Source organism: Lissotriton vulgaris, chromosome 7 (genome assembly GCF_964263255.1).
Source record: "Lissotriton vulgaris chromosome 7, aLisVul1.2, whole genome shotgun sequence".
NCBI classification, from domain to species: domain Eukaryota; kingdom Metazoa; phylum Chordata; class Amphibia; order Caudata; family Salamandridae; genus Lissotriton; species Lissotriton vulgaris.
The window spans coordinates 889,381,456-889,400,873 of record NC_141695.1 but is presented as its reverse complement, the minus strand read 5'-3'; the positions used below and the strand labels follow the sequence as shown (position 1 = coordinate 889,400,873).

Here is a 19,418-nt window from a genome sequence, read left to right as displayed (position 1 = left end):
GTTAACATTCTGAACGTCTGTTTCTTGAGAAACTTGTTGAGATTCCTCAGGTTCAGGATCGGTCTCCATTCACCAGATTTCTTTTTTGTAGGAAAATACAAAAATAAAAACCTTAGCCCTTTTTCATCATCAGCACTTCCTTTATTGCTTCTTTGGCAAGCATGACCAAAGCTTCCCTTTTGCAACATTGGCACTTCCTCTATTGCTCCTTTGGCGAGCAAGACCACAGCCTCTTTGCGCAATAATGAGGGGCAAGGTGGGTGGTTACCACTGGGTGGAGTAGTTGGTGGGCCGACTACTCCATATAATGAATTATACTCTGTGACCATTGGTGACAAGGTCCAGCACCCAGAGATCTGTTATTCCGTGCCACTGGTGGATATAGCTGGAAATCTTCGCACCCACAGGTTGGGAGAGGAGGGAGGCTAGTACCCTGGCGTGATCATTGCTATTTGCCTCAGTCACAACCTTGTTGAGGCATTCATTTGCGGCCTCCCTGTGGAGAGAAACTTACTGTAGATGAAAGACCGTAAGATGGAGGATTGTAGGATTGTCGGTATTGCGACTGGTATGGCTAATACTGTTGAGCCCTCTACTAACCTTCCTTGTAAGGGGCAAATCCTCATCCCCTAGCACCTCTGAAGGGCACCTTTCTGTATTGCAATGTGCCCAACGACTTTGCGGTCGATATCCGTGTCATGCTTGATCGCCAAAAGTGCCTCATCGATGTGCTTTCCAAATAGGGACTCACCATCGAAAGCCATATCCAAAACCTTTGTCTGCACCTCATACTCAAAGGTGGTTGCTTTCTGCCATCCTTGCTGCTTGAGAACAGCAGCTCCCACCAGTTGTCTAAAACCAGTATTGGCTACATCAAGGGCACAGTCAATGGTTTCCGAAGCAGCACGCTCACCTTCCACTAGTATTTTTTGTGCCTCTGGTCTCTTGTCTGCAGGGATATGGTCTATTAAATGTGGCACGTATGACCACATTTGGCGGTTGAAGCAGCCGATAATGGCTAAAGCATTCGCTGCCCTAATTTTCACTGCTGCCATAGAAGAGAAACGTTTCCCTAAAATGTCCATACTACGCCCTTCCTTATCAGGAGGAGTGGTAATCGGGGTAGCAGGGTTTTTGGAACGTCTTTGTGCTGTTTGAGAAATGACTGAGTCCGGCTTGGGGTGTCCAATGAGGCAAGATGGAGAGTCCTCTGGCGCCCTACACTTCTTCTCAATACGGGGTAGGATCTGTTGTATGGATGCTGGTGTCTTCATTATTTTGATGATTCAGAAAAGGGGGTGGTGATGAATTTTGATGCCTTCCTGCCATATATAATTAGGGCTCCCTGTTTTATGGTATTTATTTTTTCACATTTCAGTCTGTATTTATCCATATTTATTTTTTGCCCATCTTATTTGTATTTATCGCTATTTATTTTGTGTTTTGAGAATAAAAATGGTATATTTCCACATTTACTTAACTGATAAACATGCACTCATACTTTATCTGTTGCATTTTAGCAAATTAAGCAGCCAAATATAGCGAACCATTACACCCAAAGGCAATTATAAGCATTATAATACATAAACATGTTAACATACGACAGTGTTTAGGAAAATCTGAACTTGTTTTTTAACTTTCCATGTGGTCTATCTGCTCAGCTGTTGTCCTTGAAAGCAAAAAAAACAGCATGGAGAGACATCCACAAGAAGCATAATTTTCCATATTTTTCCGCTTTTACAAAATAAATACAGACAAAAAACACATTGTTTTTTGTCTGTATTTATCTGTAAAAACAGTAAAAATGGAAACTGGGAGCCTTGTATATAATCTGTAATTGGTATGGAGCGTACCGATTTCCTTGTGTCTTCCTTAAAGTCATACAAAAGCATTCAGTCTGTTTGACCTGAACAGGCAGATGAAACCTAGTAGCCACCCTCTGCATTAAATAATGAAACCCTCCAATATCCTCCTGAGCAGAATCTGATGAGATGCGGAGGAGGGGAGGGAGTTGGAATAACAATCGTCCCAAGGATCAAGAGTAGAGACTGGATCCGGCAGCTCGCCTTCCTCTCTATCCTTGACCGAAGAGGCGGCATCTGGTACTCCAGGTCGGCAGGCCCGGGGTCAGGAACATTCACAGGTGTGCTTGGCAGTTGAGCGGCTAGTGTAACTGGAGGATCTATTTGAGGTACCTGCCTGTCTGGCTAATCCTGTTGCAGCAGGAACCGCTGCCGGTAATCTGCCAACATAGCCTGTAAATCCTGTATCAGTGATGGTGGCAGATGGGCCATGTCCCTGGGACGCGGCTCTGGATAAAAACCATATGAATGTGAACAGTGACAATCTTCGTCATCTTCTACATAGCCCTCCAGCAGATGAGAAGGGAGTAAGGGCGAAACCTTACTAAACTCTTGCATGGGCGGCTGTCGGAAAGTCTTGGTCACACTGGTAACTGGAGTAATCCTTGTAGACTGTGGCGTCGACCGTGCAGACACCACAGGAAACAACATTTTTACTGTTGACGGTGTAGTCAACGGTACCATCATCAACTGGGTCGTCAACTGAAGAGCAGTCGTAGTCGACAGGGCACTCAACGACAAGTTGGCCGTCATCGGGATCTTAACGGACCGTATCTTAGTCGACTAGCGTTGACAGTCTTCTGCGACAAAGGGGTCCTCGTCGTTGATGCAGAGAATCTAGTAGACTGTATTGGTGCCTGGATTGCCGTCTTCGCCACTGTTGCCATCGATGACAGCGTAGTCGATGTAACACAATGTCGTTGATCAGTAAGGGAGCGTCGTCGACGATTTTTTGAGAGATTTCCTCCCCAAAGGATCAGACGAGGGGGCTACAGAACGATCTCCTTCCTTCCTGGAAGGCGTAGAAGGTACAGATGAGTGTTTAGCTCCTTTCTCTTTTTTAGAAGTCATGGAGTCCTGGGAAGGCTAAGGATGTTTCTTACCTTCACCTGAGGAGCTGTCCTAAGATCTGGCCTTCTTAAGAGATGTAGAGGCACTCTAATCTTCCTCATCCGAAGAAGGAGACTGGTGTTTAGTGGTCTGAAGCCACAATAACAACCTTCCCTCTCTGTTCTCGAGGGTTTTAGTTGAAAAGGTGCGGCAGATCTCGCATTCTCTCACCTCATGCCTTGGTTAAAGGCAGTAAATACAGTCCTTATGTGGATCATCCACATGGACTCTTTTCTTGCCACAGGTCTTACATGGGCGGAAAAGGCCTTTTGGTCTGACATGATTCCAATATTTGAGAAGAAAAACTGAGTAGCACTTAGGCATACTCCCTTCCACACGACGTGCAGTGAAAATCTGAGAGAACCTTTCTCTACTGAGAGTGTTCTAGAGAATGCTGGCAGTTGATTGGATGGGTTTCAACATTTGGTCCATTTTTAACAAGCATTTGCAATGCAATAGGTCTCACATTAGGAAAGTTTGAGCTATTGGTATTGTAAATGACAATTTTTTTATTTATGTTTTGTTTTTGAAAATTGCGAAATTAATAGCTTTGTCATTTACAATGCCAATAGTTCTAACTTTCGAAAATGTGACACCTATAGCATTTGTAATTCAATATGTGTTGTATTTACGTGACTCACATGTATTGATATTACAAATAACAATAGCTTTTATTTTTCTTCAATAATTAATACTTAAATAAAAAAGTTATTGTAATTTATAATGGCAATAGCTTAAACTTTTGTAAATAACTTTTGTGAAGATTATGTTCAGTGTATTTTATTGGGATGAAAATCCAAGAACATAAGTGAAACATGAACATCTTTTTGTTACATTTGTAATAAAGCTTGAAACATTGAGAGAACATATTTGAACCAGGTGTTGTTGAATGGTTGCACAGATTGATGCTGTGGTGGTGCTGAGTGATGTTGTGATGGCGAACAAGTGATGCTGTGGCGTTCAGTGATGTTGTGGTGCCCCTGAGTGATGCTGTATGCTATGCTATGTTTTGCTATCCTATGTTTTGTTTTGCTATGCTATGTTTTGCTATCCTAGGCTTTGATTTGTTATGCTATGCTGTGTTTTGTTATGCTATGCTACGTTTTGTTATGCTATGATATGCTTTGGTATGCTATGTTTTATTATGCTATGCTTTTTTTGGCTATGCTACGTTTTGTTATGCTATGCTATGTTTTGTTGTGTGTGGTATGCTATGCTATGTTTTGCTATGCTATTTTTTGTTATGCTATGCTATGCGTTTTGCTCCATTTTGATTTGCTATGCTTTGTGTTTTGCTCTCTTGATTTGCAATCCTATGCTTTGTTTTGCTATGCTATGTTTTGCTATGCTATGTTTTGCTATCCTGTGCTTTTTTGTTGTTATACTATGCTATGTTTTGTTATGCTATGCTATGCTGGTGAGGGTGGCTGAGGGAGAGGGGGTGAGGGTTGTGAGGGTGAGGGGGGTGTGAGGGTGAGGGGGGTGTGAGGGTGCGAGGGTGAGTGGGTGCGAGGGTGAGGGGGTGCGAGGGTGAGGGGGTGCGAGGGTGAGGGGGTGCGAGGGGGAAGGGTTGTGAGGGTGAAGGGGTGTGAGGGTGAATGGATGGATTCATGAATTGATAAATTGGTGGCAAGACAGATGGAGAAATTAAAAGATAGTTGGTGGAATTGATGGAAAACACATTTATTTATTAAACCGCGGGGCGTATAGACAGACGGATGAATGGGTAGATTCATACACGGATTAGCATGCTGACAGATGAAAAGGTAGGTGGGCGAGTAGAAAGGCTGAATGGTTGAATAGTTAAACAAATACCTCAGTTGGATTCCACCTGTAATGTTCTGTATACGTTTTTGTGCCAGGGTGACGTCTAAAGCATAATGTTTTATGCCTTCTCAGGTGGGAAGCCTGTTCCCAAGATTTACACTGATCAATTCTGCCAGGATTATGAAATTACTTAACAACTTCACCCTCAAAACGTGTACATACTGATTAAAAAAAAACAGCACCGTGGTTTGGATTAAGGCACATGGCTCTCCCTCCCCCACAAACCCTCTACTGGGATGAGAAAGAGACATGTGAGCAGGATAGGGAAGGGGGTTGTTGTAGCAGCTCCCTTTCCAGTGGAAACGAAGCGGGGAGCCGAGCACATGGCTGGGTGCTTGGGCAACTGTCCACATATAAACGCTTCACCAGGACCAGCAGAGATGCTGTCCCTGGTTCAGACCTTCCCTAGAGGTGTCCACTGTCATCGCGAATATATTTAAACACAGGTCTGCCTCGTTTGTGCTGTTATCCAGGGCAACTGCTGTGAATCTAGCCTTACGTCCCCACATAAATACATATATTAAACGATTATAACATACGCCTTACTACAGTTCAAAGTAAAAGTAAAACATAGGAACAATGTTGGTTTAAAACAGGGTTAGCTCCAGTCAGGTTTTGTTTCAGAGCGGAAACAGCAAGGGAAAAAGGCGAGTTAGAGGCTTCTGAGATGTAGCGCCAAGCCATTCTCACCGAAGTTAGCGCTACAGAATAATTCACTACATATCAAAAGTACACATTTTGGATCGCAAGAGCCTCTTAGAAGGTAGGGTATTCAGCACACAGGTGCACTTCAGTACTACTGGAAGTGTATGGCTAGCTGTGAACTGGGCGGGGTGCCGGAAACCACTCCAAAAATGGACCACGGCGCTATAAGTTTGTCCACGCTAAGGGTATGGCTGGTGAGAGGGGTGGAAGTCTGAGACTTTAGAGGGCTCGGAGGGTGGAATTGGCTCAAGTGTGCAGTGGGCGCGCTAGTTTCAGCAGTGTCTGCCATTACAGTGGGACTAGGGCAGGAGAAAGTGCCATACACTTTCTTAATTTTATCATCAAAAAAATTCGAAATATTTTCACAGAGAGTCTCAGATGGAATGACCTCTGTTTCGATAATTCTAGGCTTAAAAAAGGACTGCACTATTTTAAAAACTTCTTTGCTGGAATGTTCCGCTTGTTGGATGGAGGTAGCCATGAAGAGTTTTTTGCTTTTTTTATTGATTTTTGCAGCTTACGGATTGCTGTTTTATAGCAAACCTTAGTTGATTTGCAGTAATTCACCCTCCATGCACGCTCCAGACTCTTACAGGCTGATTTTTCTGCCCTCAACTTCGTTGAGAACCAAGGGGCCGAGGGGGATTCCCTACGTGACACGGCACGTTTTGCTGGAGCGATGGTCTCCACCATATTGCCTATCCATCGAATCATAGCCGTCACATCAATGTTTGGGTCTGAGGTCAATGCAAGAGGGTTCAGTGCCAGGGCCAGGCCGATGGTGTCAGGTCGAAGGTTTTTCCATTGCCTCTGCAGAAAGGAGCGTCTACCGGCAGCCTGGCCCCCCCAGGGTAATGAAATAGCAAAGGAGATCAAGAAGTGATCCGACCATAGCAACAGCTGCGGCACCTCTGCTGTCGTGTCCCGGATGTTGGAAAAGATCAGATCAAGCGTATGACCTGCTCTGTGCGTGGGGCCAGTAATGATTTGAGTTAGATTGGCCGCACTCTGAGTAGAGATTAACTGAGCCGCCTGAGCCGCCATGGGGCAGCTGGACCTATCAACATGAACATTAAAATCCCCCACTACTATAAAATGGGGATGAAGGAGGGAGCTTTGGACAATAGTGTCCAAAAGTTCACCTGAACTAGCCTCATTGCAGTCAGGGGGTCGATAGATGACTATACCGGCCAATGAATGTTGGGGGTTAACTTGTAGGCAGAAATGTAGCCCTTCCATCCCCGAGATAATAGTCGGCAGAGAGGATGTAAGCGTGTATTTCTCCTTAAAGATAAGAGCCACCCCTCCCCCACCCCCCACCCCTTCACCCCTTCACCCCTTCTGTCACCTTCCCGGTTCGAAAAACACATTTTAAAGCCCAGAGGAACAGCTAAGGCGATAACGGTCATGTTATCGTTCAGCCAAGTTTCAGTCAGGAACAAGGCATCCCACTCCGAGTCCACCAACAGTAGCCAGATATCCTCTGCGTGCCTAGCAAGGGATCTGCAATTCAGTAGGCCCGCTCTGAAATCAAGTATAGGGGGACCCACTGCAGAATTAGACTTTTGCTTACCAATCAAGCTACGTGATGAGTAATCCTCGCAAAAAACCTTGCCACAATGCAAACATACCTGCGGTAGTTCGGTGTTTGCTAAGTCGACCCTTTTTTCCTTACACAGCTGTTCTGTATTCAACGCAAATAGATCCTCCCTGGACCAGGGGATCCGCTTGCTGTCCCTCCCCCCACTGACATCGTTTCTGGCGCTGGCCGCGATCCGGTTGCGGACGGGCGCAGACGGGCTTGCCTTTGGTGCGCCTTCGGCGCGCCCGCTGCGCAAATCCGCTGCGCGGCCGCGTACCCATCTCCCTTTAGGGGAGGAGAAACCGGAAGGGAGGTGAAAGAGGGGGAGGAGTCGCGTCCCTCCGTTTAAGCTGCACCAACAGCCGTGACGGACCGGGGACCGACAAAGATCAGGGTCAGTGCAGGGGGATGTACAAAGTTCAGCCAATATTCACACACAATTCAAATGTTTATAAAAATGTGTCACAGGTATCTTAAAAAACAGCGGTTCTTGACTCAACCCGTCTTTAGCCAACTAAAAAAGCCTCTCACCACCAGCGCCTAGCTCGCGCTGCTCACACCAGCGCGGCCGATCTCACTGGCGCTTTTACTGGCAATGAGGGGGAGGAGTCGCGTCCCTCCGTTCAAGCAGCACCAACAGCTGTGACGGACCGGGAACCGACAAAGATAAGGGTCAGTGCAGGGGGATGTATAAAGTTCAGCCAATATTCACACACAATTCAAATGTTTATAAAAATATGTCAAAGGTATTTTAAAAAACAGCGGTTCTTGAATCAACCCGTCTTTAGCATGCTAAAAAAGCCTCTCACCACCACCATATAGTCTATGAAGCTTTTAAAGCACTGCTTGAATATTTTACTGTGAGACTTTCATCTCGATGACGGAGAATGATTCAGGCATGTGAATCTATGAAAGATACCACAATACTGGATAAACCTGGATTTTCTCTCATTAGCATTTGCCCATCAGGTTCTTCCACTCTTTAGCTAACTAGCGCAAAGACACTCCCATAGTGTGAGAGCTGCACTTTATAAATAACCCCACAAATAAAAAATAGTTTATGTTTAGGAGGACAACACACTTTGCTAAGCTTCTTAGGAAGTTGAAGACACCCCCTTGTGGTGATGGTCAGTTTTCTACATGTTTATGATTAACATGCAGATTTCCAGCCTGGATTTAAGATGCAGACTTCCTTCTTAGATTAAAGAAATGTTTCCTTCAGGAAGCAGAGAAAAGTGCTGAGTTTTGTCTCCGTTTATTAACTGCAGACTTCTCTCTGAAGGTGCAGCCCCTTCCTTTTTTTTTTTATTAAAATCGAAATCATGTATACAATACAAACCAAAATCTTTCCATTAAATTACAAGATACAAAGCTTGGGCGATATCTAAAACTTTAGCAACCCTCCGATTATTTACGGCCGATTTGTATTAAATAACTTATAGCAACAATACACATCATACATAAGGGCAAATCAGTGCTAATAATATTTAAAATTATTAAGAAGGCAGAAAATAAATAACTGAGTTGTAACTATGGCTTTCTGGCATCCCTCCAGCTTTTAAGAGGGGCCCAAATATTCTGCCCCAGCACCCTCATCTTCCTGCCCATACGGGAATATAAGGCGGCTTCGATATTGTGAATACCGAGTAGTCTGGATAGCCACATCTGGAACGAGGGTGCCGTGGAGTCCTTCCACCGTGCCGCCACCAATATTTTTAGGACTGCAACACAGATAAATACAAAAGCTTCTGCCTCTTTTTTCAGTTTTAGCTTAGAATCTAATCCAAATATCATCAGGACCGAGGATAGGATGATCTTAACCCTTAGCAGCCCCTCCCAAAATTTTTCCATTTCCGACTTAAGCTGTTTCAAGGTGCTGCAATCATAAAACATATGGACTAAATTAGCCGGCCCCACCAAACATCTAGGGCACTTATCATCCTCTCTTTTCCCCCATTCAAAAAGCTTGGCTGGGGTGTAGTACAGTTTAAATAATGTTTTATAATGTTGTGCCTTAAGGTTTGTGAATCGGAATAAGCTGTCTGCCATCAGCAACGCTCTGTCCAAATCCACATCAGAGTCCCCGAGTTGAACAGCCCACGAGGCCTCGACCTTTTCCATATCATCTTGCCATGTCTCGGAGAGGGCCTCATAGATCGTACCGATCCTGGTCCCCCCACCCAAGAGAAAGTCAAGGATGTTAAGTCTTCCACCTGGGTTAAGTCTAGGTCTAATGGCCATCAGAGTTTGAAGTAGTTGCAAAAACTTGAAGCTATGTTTTGTTTCCAATCCATATTTCTGTTGGAGAACCGTAAAACCCATTAGGGAGGAGCCGTCCCATACATACCCAATTCTGTTAATTCCCAGATATTCCCATTCAGATCACCCTCCATCGTAGCTAAGGTAGGGAAAAAGTTTGGAATTCCATAAAGGTGTATAATAATTAAATTTCGGAATGCCTAAAGATTTTTTAACTTCTTTCCAGACTCACCATGCCGTATCCAATACCTTCTATATCTTTTGTTGTTGTAATATCTCCGATCAGTATTGCGTAGCAGTGAACCCACAGCCTCCTTCCCCAGCAGTAATTCATAAATAGTGGGTAGGGAAATGCTACCTGGAAACCTGTGACTAACTATAGTGGCACTGCCCAGAAGAATCGCCATTTGGCTAAACAGGGAAGCTAGAAGATGGCTCCTAACGCTGGGGGCACCTAGGTACCTCTTTCCTGCTGAAGCGCTGGATATTTTAGTGCGCGTCTTGTCATACTGCCACAGGAAGTTGGTGAATGTGCTAGATGGATTTGAGCATATTCTCCCCCAGCATTAACGGTTTTGCTCGAAAAAGATACAGAAATCTCGGCATCATAGTCCTCTTTAAATCATTAATTCTGCCTATTAATGTGAGATGGATAGTATCAATCAGTTTTAGCTCTGATGTAACTGACTTGATCAATGGGTCATAATTCTCTTTGACTATAAACTCCATCGACTAACTAATTTTGACCCCCGGATAGGTTGCAGAGTCTGTGTATCTGATATCCTGTTTGATGATGTTACTTGTACATATTATCTGGGTCTTATTTACATTAAGTAAATAACCTGAGCATCGGCCAAACTCTGTAGTTATTGCCTCCAAGTCCAACATCGCAGCGCCGGGCTCCGGAGTTAGAACTACCAGGTCATCAGCATAAGCCAACAACTTGGTCTCATAGCCCCCTACTACCAATGGATTGAAGCCCCTGCTACCCAAAATCCTTCTTACTAGCGGATCAATATATAAAGCAAAGAGGATTGGGGAGCAGAGGCAGCCTTGCCGGGTCCCGCAGGAAATGAAGATTTTATCCAACGCCCCTCCCATTAGCCGTATACTTGCACAGGGGTCCACATACATAGCCCTTATAGCCTTGATTATTTTAGGGCCAAAGCCCCTCTGTTCCAATATACCCCATAAATAGAGCCAGATTACACGGTCAAAGGTTTTTTCGGCGTCGAGAAGGATCATGGCGCCGCACCCCACCCCCCACCCCTCCCCCATGCTAGGGCATCAAACAAGGCAATGACGCGTCTAGTATGGTCTGTTGTGCCCCTGCCCGGCACGTACCCATGCTGCTAAGGAGGGACCAGTCCGCCGATGACCCCTCCCAGCCTATTAGCCATGACCTTGGCATATAATTTTGTGTCTGAATTTATGAGGGATATCTGCCGGTACGACCCCGGATCCTCCCTCTTTTTACCCTTTTTATGAAAGACCATGATGTTGGTTTCCTTCCATGAGTACGGGGTAGTACCAGTCCAGATAATGCCTGTAAATAAGTCCAATAGTATTGGAGCAAGTATATCTTGCAGGCACTTACATACTTCAGCGGGGATATTATCGGGGCCGAGGCTTTACCGGATGGCGCGTTCTGGAGAGCTAACAGGACTTCATCCACTTCGATATCCTTATCTAACATGTTCCTCTTGTAAACCGAAAGTGGATGCCCTAGGTCATCAAAAGCCAAACTTGCAGGATCCGCCCTGGCCTCTTCTTGGTACAGATTTTGATTAAACTCCTTAAACACCCATCTGATATCCTCTGGGTCTGTATAAACCTGATTACCTGACTGAATTTTAGCGATATGGTTTTTGCTTACTCCTTGCCTTATCCTCAAGGCCAATAGCTTACCGGCTTGTTCTCCTGTCTCATACATTTTACCCCTGGAAATCTGATAGTTGTCGGCACTTCTCTGAGCATCTGCCTTATATATTTCCGCCTTCAATGCTAGAATCTTACTCAGACTTTCACTAGTATCCCTCCTCTGCACAATGTCTCTCAGATGTTGTTCTTCTCCCTGAGCCAGCTGATCCATGAGAAATCTCACGTGCTTTTTTTCTTTGAGAGGCTGCGAAGCTAATAGTCTCCCCTCTTAGTGCCACCTTAAAAGCATCCCAAACTGTATTACGAGAGGCACTGTATCTGTTTGTATCGAAATAACCCTGAGCCCAGCTTTTAAGATGGTTCACATAATTTGGGTTAGCTAATAATCTCTTCTCAAACGTCCATTTGAAAGGTGGAGGGGATAGATTATCATTTTCATATAATAAAATCAAAGGACTATGATCAGAGATTGTTTTAGGCAGTTTACGTATGTCTATCTTTCCTACCTCTGTTTGTGAAATAAACACGTAATCAAGCTTGGTATATTTTTTAAAGGGACAGGAAAAATAAGTAAATCCCAGGTTTTGCGGTTCCTTGTAACCCCAGACATCCTGCAGGTTTGGAGTATTGACTAATGCTGACACCGCTCTGAATACCTTGGGTTTAAAGCCAACATAGTTGATGTAATTTAATCCTGGAGTAAAATCCGCAGAGATATTGAGGTCCCCGCAAACTATCATCGGGGTGTGGCCAGTTAAGTAGTTCCACTTCCAAGCTATCAAATATGTCGGCATCATCTTGGTTTGAAACATAGATTGGAGATATGGTGATACCTATATTTAATTCCACAATGGCCCATCTACCCCACACATCTGATCGGGACCTTTTACATCCTCCAAGATTTGACCTTGGCAGATGCGTTTCCTGAATACAGATAACATCCAAGCTAATCAATGTCACAAAATGTCCCAATTTCTGCCTTTTTAGCCCATCATTCATCCCCCAATGTTCAGCGTACAGATCCTAAGCTTTCTCATGTCTTTTTACAGAGAACTGACCATTCAACCTTAGAATTATATCTACTTTGCACATGATTCCAATAATTTCCTCTTTTCTCACCAAGACCCCCCCCCAAAGTGCCCAAAACCTGCACCCTACCCCCCTTCACCCTGTGACCCCCAACCCCCCACCCCTCTGGAAGCTACCTGCCCCTCCCTGGGAGCGCTCAGACCAAGGTCTGTGCATGTGATGAACGCGATCCTAGTAGGTAGTGGGTCCTAATAGAACACCCATCCAATTCTAACCATTATGCCCGGTGTGTAAAACTTCCCAGAAAAAGATAAAACCCTGCTCCGTCCCCCAGCTTTTCAAAACTTCACCCTTCTTATCCAATGACTCCAACCAACAATGTTTTGAAGACAGAGATAGAGATAGATACCCCCAAACAGCTTTAACCCAGAGTCGCCAGATAATCCTTAGCCTTGATCTCCGATGAGAAGTATCGGGTAACCCCCTAATAATTTTCAGTTGCGCCGGGTTAATCAGAAAAGCCTGGATCTTTTAGTCCTGAAACGGTTTTAGCATCTGCCTGAGTCTCCAACGTCTCTCAACCGTAATATGCCAGAAGTCCGGCCTAACAAAAAAAGATATCTCCCCACTTGTCCTCCTGGCGTCCGGTCTTGCCTTATCCGATATGGATTGTCTCAATAGAAAATTTCCAAAAAAAGACCAGGATGGCCCGTGGTTTGTCTCCTTCCTTCGTCGGTAGATGCCGTTTAAAAGGGATATGATGAGCCCTTTGTATCTCAGAAGCCCAGTTCCAGCTTGACAGTTCAGGGAAAGCGGAAGAAAAAAAAGTGATGGTATAACTCTTAACATCAGACCCTTCCACTCCTTCCTGCACTCCAAGAACTCTTAAGTTGTTCCTTCTCTGTCGGTTGTCCGATTCCTCCAGCTTCCAGTGTATGTCTTTGATCTGGGCCTCATGTGCCTCCACCATTGAACTGCCTTTAACGTTTCGCTCTCAGCGCCCATTACCCTGTCCTCCAGGTGAGTAACTATCACCTATAGTAGAAAAATGCTTTGGATAGTTTGCCACCCTTTTTTGTTGTAGATGGTAGGTCCTCATCGCTCTCTTCAGAATCCAGATCAGATTCCAAGCTGCTAGCCCACTGTGACGTGCTTAAAGCATCTTCTGACCACTCTGCTTCCTCAGTCAATGAGAAGAAGCAGTCGCTCTGTTCTTTCTCCTCTTCCCCACCGTCCTTCGGAGCCATAGTAGCCGCGTCTTGCCCCATTTGACATACTGTCTCTTGAAACATTGTGGGGGGCCTATCCTGTTCCTTTGATACCTTGTTAATTAGTGGCACTCCTTCTCCCATCGGGGGGATACCATCTAGGTTAGGGGATCCTATACTTGTTGAAAGATGCGGGATTTCGTTAGTTTGCCCCTGCAGTAGATCCTGTTGATGACCCCCCTTATTTTCAGCATTAAGAGAGACTTCTGGGCATTTAGTTTGATCATGTGTTGCAGTGTCTGAATGAAGCGTTGTTACTGTGCTTCCACCGGCTGCAGCCCGGCCCCCCACCGCTGCCCCAACCGCATCACCAGAAACTCTCTCGAGCGAATTCACGGGGACAGTACTCACAGTCATTGCTGCCTCTTTGCACCGTTGCAGCAGCTCGACCACCGAGGGTCCTACTGCTTTCTGCCTGCTGTTGCCGGCAATTGTACCACCCTTCACTCTCCTCAGCTCCGCCGGGCGTTGTTAGGAGGGTTGCCCCGGAGAGTTGTCCGTGCTTGTCATGGCATACTCATGAGCTGCCTCGCTCCGTGCTCTTCTTGCAGCGGCCGCCGCGGCTGCCTTCGATGTAGCATTGGCCGTGATCTTCAGAGCCATCGTGGGGGCGCTAGTGAGCTGAAGCAGCAGGCGCCGCAGGTACACAGAGACGAAGTGCTGCACAAGGAGAGCTGTTCCAAGGCGGTGAGCGCCTGCCGCCGAACAGCAACCAAAGCGGGGGAGGGGGTGGGGCAAGGGGGGGGGGGTGAGTGAGTACAGCATCCGACGTAGTTAAGACCGGGGGGGGGGCAGCCAAACCGGGGAACGAGCGAGCCTGTTCACAACGGGCACATTACACTACGGACCGCCACCGACTAGGTTCGCTAGCGTCCGCTTAGACGGGCGCCATCTTGCTCCTCCGAAGGTGCAGCCCCTTCCATTCAGGATTTATTTGGAATAATTAGGGACCACAATGCTCCTACAATGGTTTGAGAGGGTGAAGTTGTAGGCTTGTGATCATCTCAAGCTTCACCTGGGGATGATGGAGAAGTCAGACTCTGCCGTAGTTTTAAGAAAATGCTCAGCTTGTTGGATTTTGGACAAAGTTGCTAATCTTAATTTTTATATAGAACTGAGATATCTTGCTTACTCCAGAGGAAGCTAGAGATGTTTCCACCTACTTAAAAAAAACTACAGAACTCTGTAAAAGTAACTTATTATAGTAGTCAATTTGATAACTTTCCCTGAAATGGCCTATTGGACAGAAACTGAAAGAAGATTAGCAATCCAGACTGTTTTAAAGTCATTGTAAGCTTCTTATCAGACCGGTCTTGCATTTCCCATAGCACCAGCCACCTATGTCCCCTACTCACAAGTGCAAACTTTTTGTTCATCACCATCTGCTCAGCAAGCACGGATTGGTTGTGGAAGAGGTGGGGCTGCATGTGACTCCACATGTGGGGAAACCACCAAAAATCCTTCACGTAAGAGAGAAGTAGGTCGTCCCCTTCATCCTCCGCATCTGTACCTGTTGGGGAGAAAAGGGTATGCTTAAGGGGCAGAAAACATGAAGAACCTGACCAGGTGAACAAAAGTAAAAACATCCACATGTATTTAGAATCCATCTCATGCAATTGCCATCACCTTGGAAGGAACAAATACCGATTATTATCCCCATCAAAGATAAACATACATTCACTTTGAAGACCTATTTCCTTAATTTGAAAGATTGCATCCTTCAAGTTGGTTTAAATCGGTGCAATAAAGTAGAGCTGTTTTGTAAATTTTTAAAAACAGTCAAAACAATAGTGGAGGGTAGCTGTAAGGTGATGACATATCTGAAACAATATAACTTGAGCATCACACCAAAGACCATACAAAACAGAAACATATAAAAAGATAGTCCAGCAGTTCTGAGATGCACATTGTCCAATCAAGTCTCAGCTCTAGGCAAGCCTCATTTAATAGGAACATGGGTCATGACAAGGCCGCAGACGTGAAATTTGCTGAATGTTTGAAGTATTTTTTTTATTAATGTAAAAATGTCCATATTTTGAACACACTGGACTTCTATTTGAGTGGTGACTTTGCTAAATGCACCCAACCTGTCACAGGATGTATTTCAAGAGGAGATTTCCCAAGCCCCAAACTCCTGTCCCACACCAGATCTCAAACACTGCTCTTCAATGGGAGTTAGGACTTTTGGGTTTGGAAAGCACTATGGAAATTCTTGTATAAGTGAATGTAAATATATGTAGCTTTGCTCTCCGCCTCAGAGAGTCTAGAAATCAGAAATTTCAGAACCTCCGCTATCTCACTTCACTTAGAGACTCAAAACATTCCTCTGTCAAGCTAAAAGATTTGCTTTCTCCTCCTAATGGAGGCCTCACATCTTTAGCCACCTGAGCACTCTGCTGTATTATTTGGGTTTAAGCTTACATTATCTCCTCGACTGGATGATTTATTATCATAACACACTCCACCCTCTTTTCAATGATGAAATAATTGACATCTCTGCTACGAGTTTTCAACTATTGAGCAATGGCACAATATATGATTTCTGTATCATATCACTCATGTCTTAGCCTACCTAGGATCCTACTTTCTGCCGATTTATCAACATTACAAATTATAGAGTCTTGAGAACCTTCAATTTTTGCATCACTGCCCCTGGGAATGACGGGCCTATGGTGCATAAGGCTTCTCCAAAGCTCTTGCACATAAAATGCATAAAAACTGCTACTAAGGCAAGGCAGTCAAGTCTTTCATTAGCATCTTGCTAGAGAGAGTTCCAACTTCTGACTTGAGCACATCTGCCACCGACCCACTGTAGGAGACAGGATGGATAATTGAGCTAAATAACTTCAGTTGTTGAGATCGGTCAGATTGGCACAACAGTAAATGCAACTTGTTCATCACCTTATTCCTGCTTTACCAGTGACCACGGCAGCCTGGAGGGGTACCCTATGCTATCCTACCACCCTGTAAATATTAGTAAAGTTATGACCATTGTCCTCCTGCTCCCGAAGGAATATTCAGTATTTTTATAGTGGACACTCATGGTGCGCCCTATTGGTGTCATGCTTCATCGTCGGGTCGCACCTTGGTCCCTAAAAACCAGGGTGGGCTCAAACATATTTCAGGGAGCACTTCAGACAATGTTCTAATCTGGACAGGGAATACAACTATAAAACAAGCATTTGCAATGCAATAGGTCTAGCAGTAGTGAAAGTTTGAGCTATTGGCATTACTAAATAATGCAACACCAATAGCTCAAACTTTAATCATGCGAGACCTATTGCATTGCAAATGCTTGTTGAACTGGTGACTGAGATTAGAGTCCGGGCTTCGGCTCAAAATCCTGTGATTGTGGCAATCACTCAAACACCCCATGTCGAAAAAAAACAAACAACATGACCTTGTTTAACCCCTTCTGTGTTGTGCGGATTTCCCCCCGGTGCTGAACGTTCCATTGGGCCTATGGAACCATGATGGAACGGTTCCGTCATAAGCACAGGCCACCTTATGCTCATGACGGAACCGTTCCGTCATGAGCATGGGAGGGGTTAAAGTAAGTTACTGTTGACCATATAAAGCGTTCAAAGTCCTTGTGGCCCCAGTTTGCGCTATAGAAAACTGCAACAAAAAAAGGGGGAAATCCATGACGCTGGCTGTATTTGTTTAATTGCGTTTAGTCCTCCTCTTTAAATGCTGTGGAAGATTATAGGTCGGTTCGGTTATTTGATTAGGTGACATATCCCATCATCACCAAAAGCACCCCATTGGGCGTCAATAATCAGACAAGCAAACAATGCAGACTACAGGGCGAACACTAAAGACTGTCAAGAGGCACTGACCAGGCATGCCCAGGTCTCAACATCCCAGGCATGTCTTTGAGGGGCAGCAGAGGGCACGCGTGAGAGGCCTCCGGGACTAAGCCTGGTTGTAAGCCAACTGGTCCATTTAGACATCAAATACTGTTAATATGAATTGAATTACAACACCAAGGGAGCCTTACGTGGAAGCACTGACAGCGGAGAAGTTTCTCAAAAGAAACGCGTTTGAAAGAAAGAAAAAGTCATTCTTTAGCAGCGTTCAAGGCACTAACAACAAACATCCTTTAAATGCAATGGAAATTAAGCGATGACGCAGTAACATACCAGTTGGATATAAAACAACCTGCCAGAGTTTTCTATGTTGACGTCATACAAGGAGAACTTCAAGACCCAGAAGGGAAAGAAGTACTTCTGCACTGGAGCACCCAGTCACACATTGGGCTACAAAACTAGAATTTCGCAAACAAGAAGAATCAGCTCTAAAGCATGGCAAAGGAGAGGCTAGAGAAAGGTGAAAGGAGGAGCCTTTCTGCATGACCCCATTGTTAACTCTTGGCAATGAACCCAAGAACCTCTCTGTATTAATACAAAAATAAAACAATAAAAACGTAGTCAATAAATGTTACCTAAACAAGTGAAACCAGTGGTGCGCGCGCACCACAGAGGAGCAAAGCCGGGAATGGAAACTAGTGGTGAACACGCACCATAGAGAAGCAGGGGAGGGAGCACAGCAGCAAGGTGAACGCGAGCTGCTGGGTGTGCTGACCACCATCGGGAATGGGCGGAGGAAAGGCGGGACATGCGCCCTCCTTTGCCCAATCGTGTGCCTTAAAAGACACGCTCAAGCCAATGGCAGCGGGGAAAAGCATATGATCACACGCACAAGCGTGTGGTCTGCTTTCAGAACCCTTTTCAAGAGGTCTGGCGCTACGCAAGCAATGTTGCACACTGCAACGCTAGGCTTGAGACCTAAAAATACCTAGTAGTCACCTCAGTTTCCTTTTAATTTGGGTGCCACTAGTATGATTAAAATATACATGAAATACTTGGCTGAATAAACGTAAAGGTTACTATCCCAGTACACTCATACTACAGACATGTTTCATCCTTTCCTCACGACCCATATAGGGTCCCGTGCTTTCGTCAGGACTGATTGTAAATCCCTGCTCCCTATTATGTGTTAATGTCACTGTTAGTCTATGATGTTGGGTCGATCATTCGACATTTGACACACACAGGACATAAGACAAAATATTAACAGATTAGGCTGGCCTACTTGCTTGTGCCCCAGGTGGAGAGGCATACACTGGTGCCTGTTTTCATAAAAATTATACCAGAGCAAGAGGACAAAAAACATGAAACAAAACAAACAGAGATGAAAAGGAAAATGCTACTTACCAGTATGCATCTGTTCTTGGCATGTAGAGCTGCAGAATCCTACATTTAGCAATAGATCGCCACCTGGTGTTGGGCTCGGATGATTGCAGGTTGTTGTCTTCTTGGAAGAAGTCTTTTGTAGTCACGAGATAGGGACTCCTCCCTTGGACAATACTGCGCATGGTAATCGACTCCATCCTCAGATTGTTTTTCGCCATGATGGGAAATGATGGAGTTAGTAGAAGTAAAGAGAAAGGATGTCCATGCGTGTGCATTTAAGTAAGATGACTACTGGAATGGATACAAGTCCCGGGGAGGCGGGAGGGCATGTAGGATTCTGCAGCTCTACATGCCAAGAACAGATGCATACTGGTAAGTAGCATTTTCCGTTCGAGGCATATGAGCTGCAGATCCTACATTTAGCAACAATTGTGCAGCAGTGTCTACCCTAGCGGTGATCGCTTGTATCTGTTGCAGCATACTGAAAGTGTTTTAAGGACAGCTTGCACATCAACACAATAGTGTTTAGTGAAGGTGTGTATTGCAGACCATGTTGCTGCCTTGCATATATCCTCTGATGGTATGTTTCCTAAGAAAGCCATAGAGGCTCCTAGTTTGCCAGTGGAGTGTGCTCTAGGAGGAACTGTTAGTGTACGTTTAGCTTTGTGATAGCATATTTGAATACACTTTACATCTAGCA

The 19,418-nt window shown here is 44.9% G+C and overlaps 1 protein-coding gene across 1 annotated transcript in view; it reads right to left on the bottom strand.

The window, feature by feature from the left end:
- The window catches only part of NDST1 (N-deacetylase and N-sulfotransferase 1), a 475,690-nt gene that overhangs the window by 228,381 nt on the left and 227,891 nt on the right, over positions 1 to 19,418 (bottom strand). Inside the window, exon 5 of the mRNA XM_086931298.1 lies at positions 14,879 to 15,033. Coding sequence (XP_086787424.1) covers positions 14,879 to 15,033 — 155 coding nt within the window. The remainder of the gene's footprint in view (positions 1 to 14,878; positions 15,034 to 19,418) is intronic.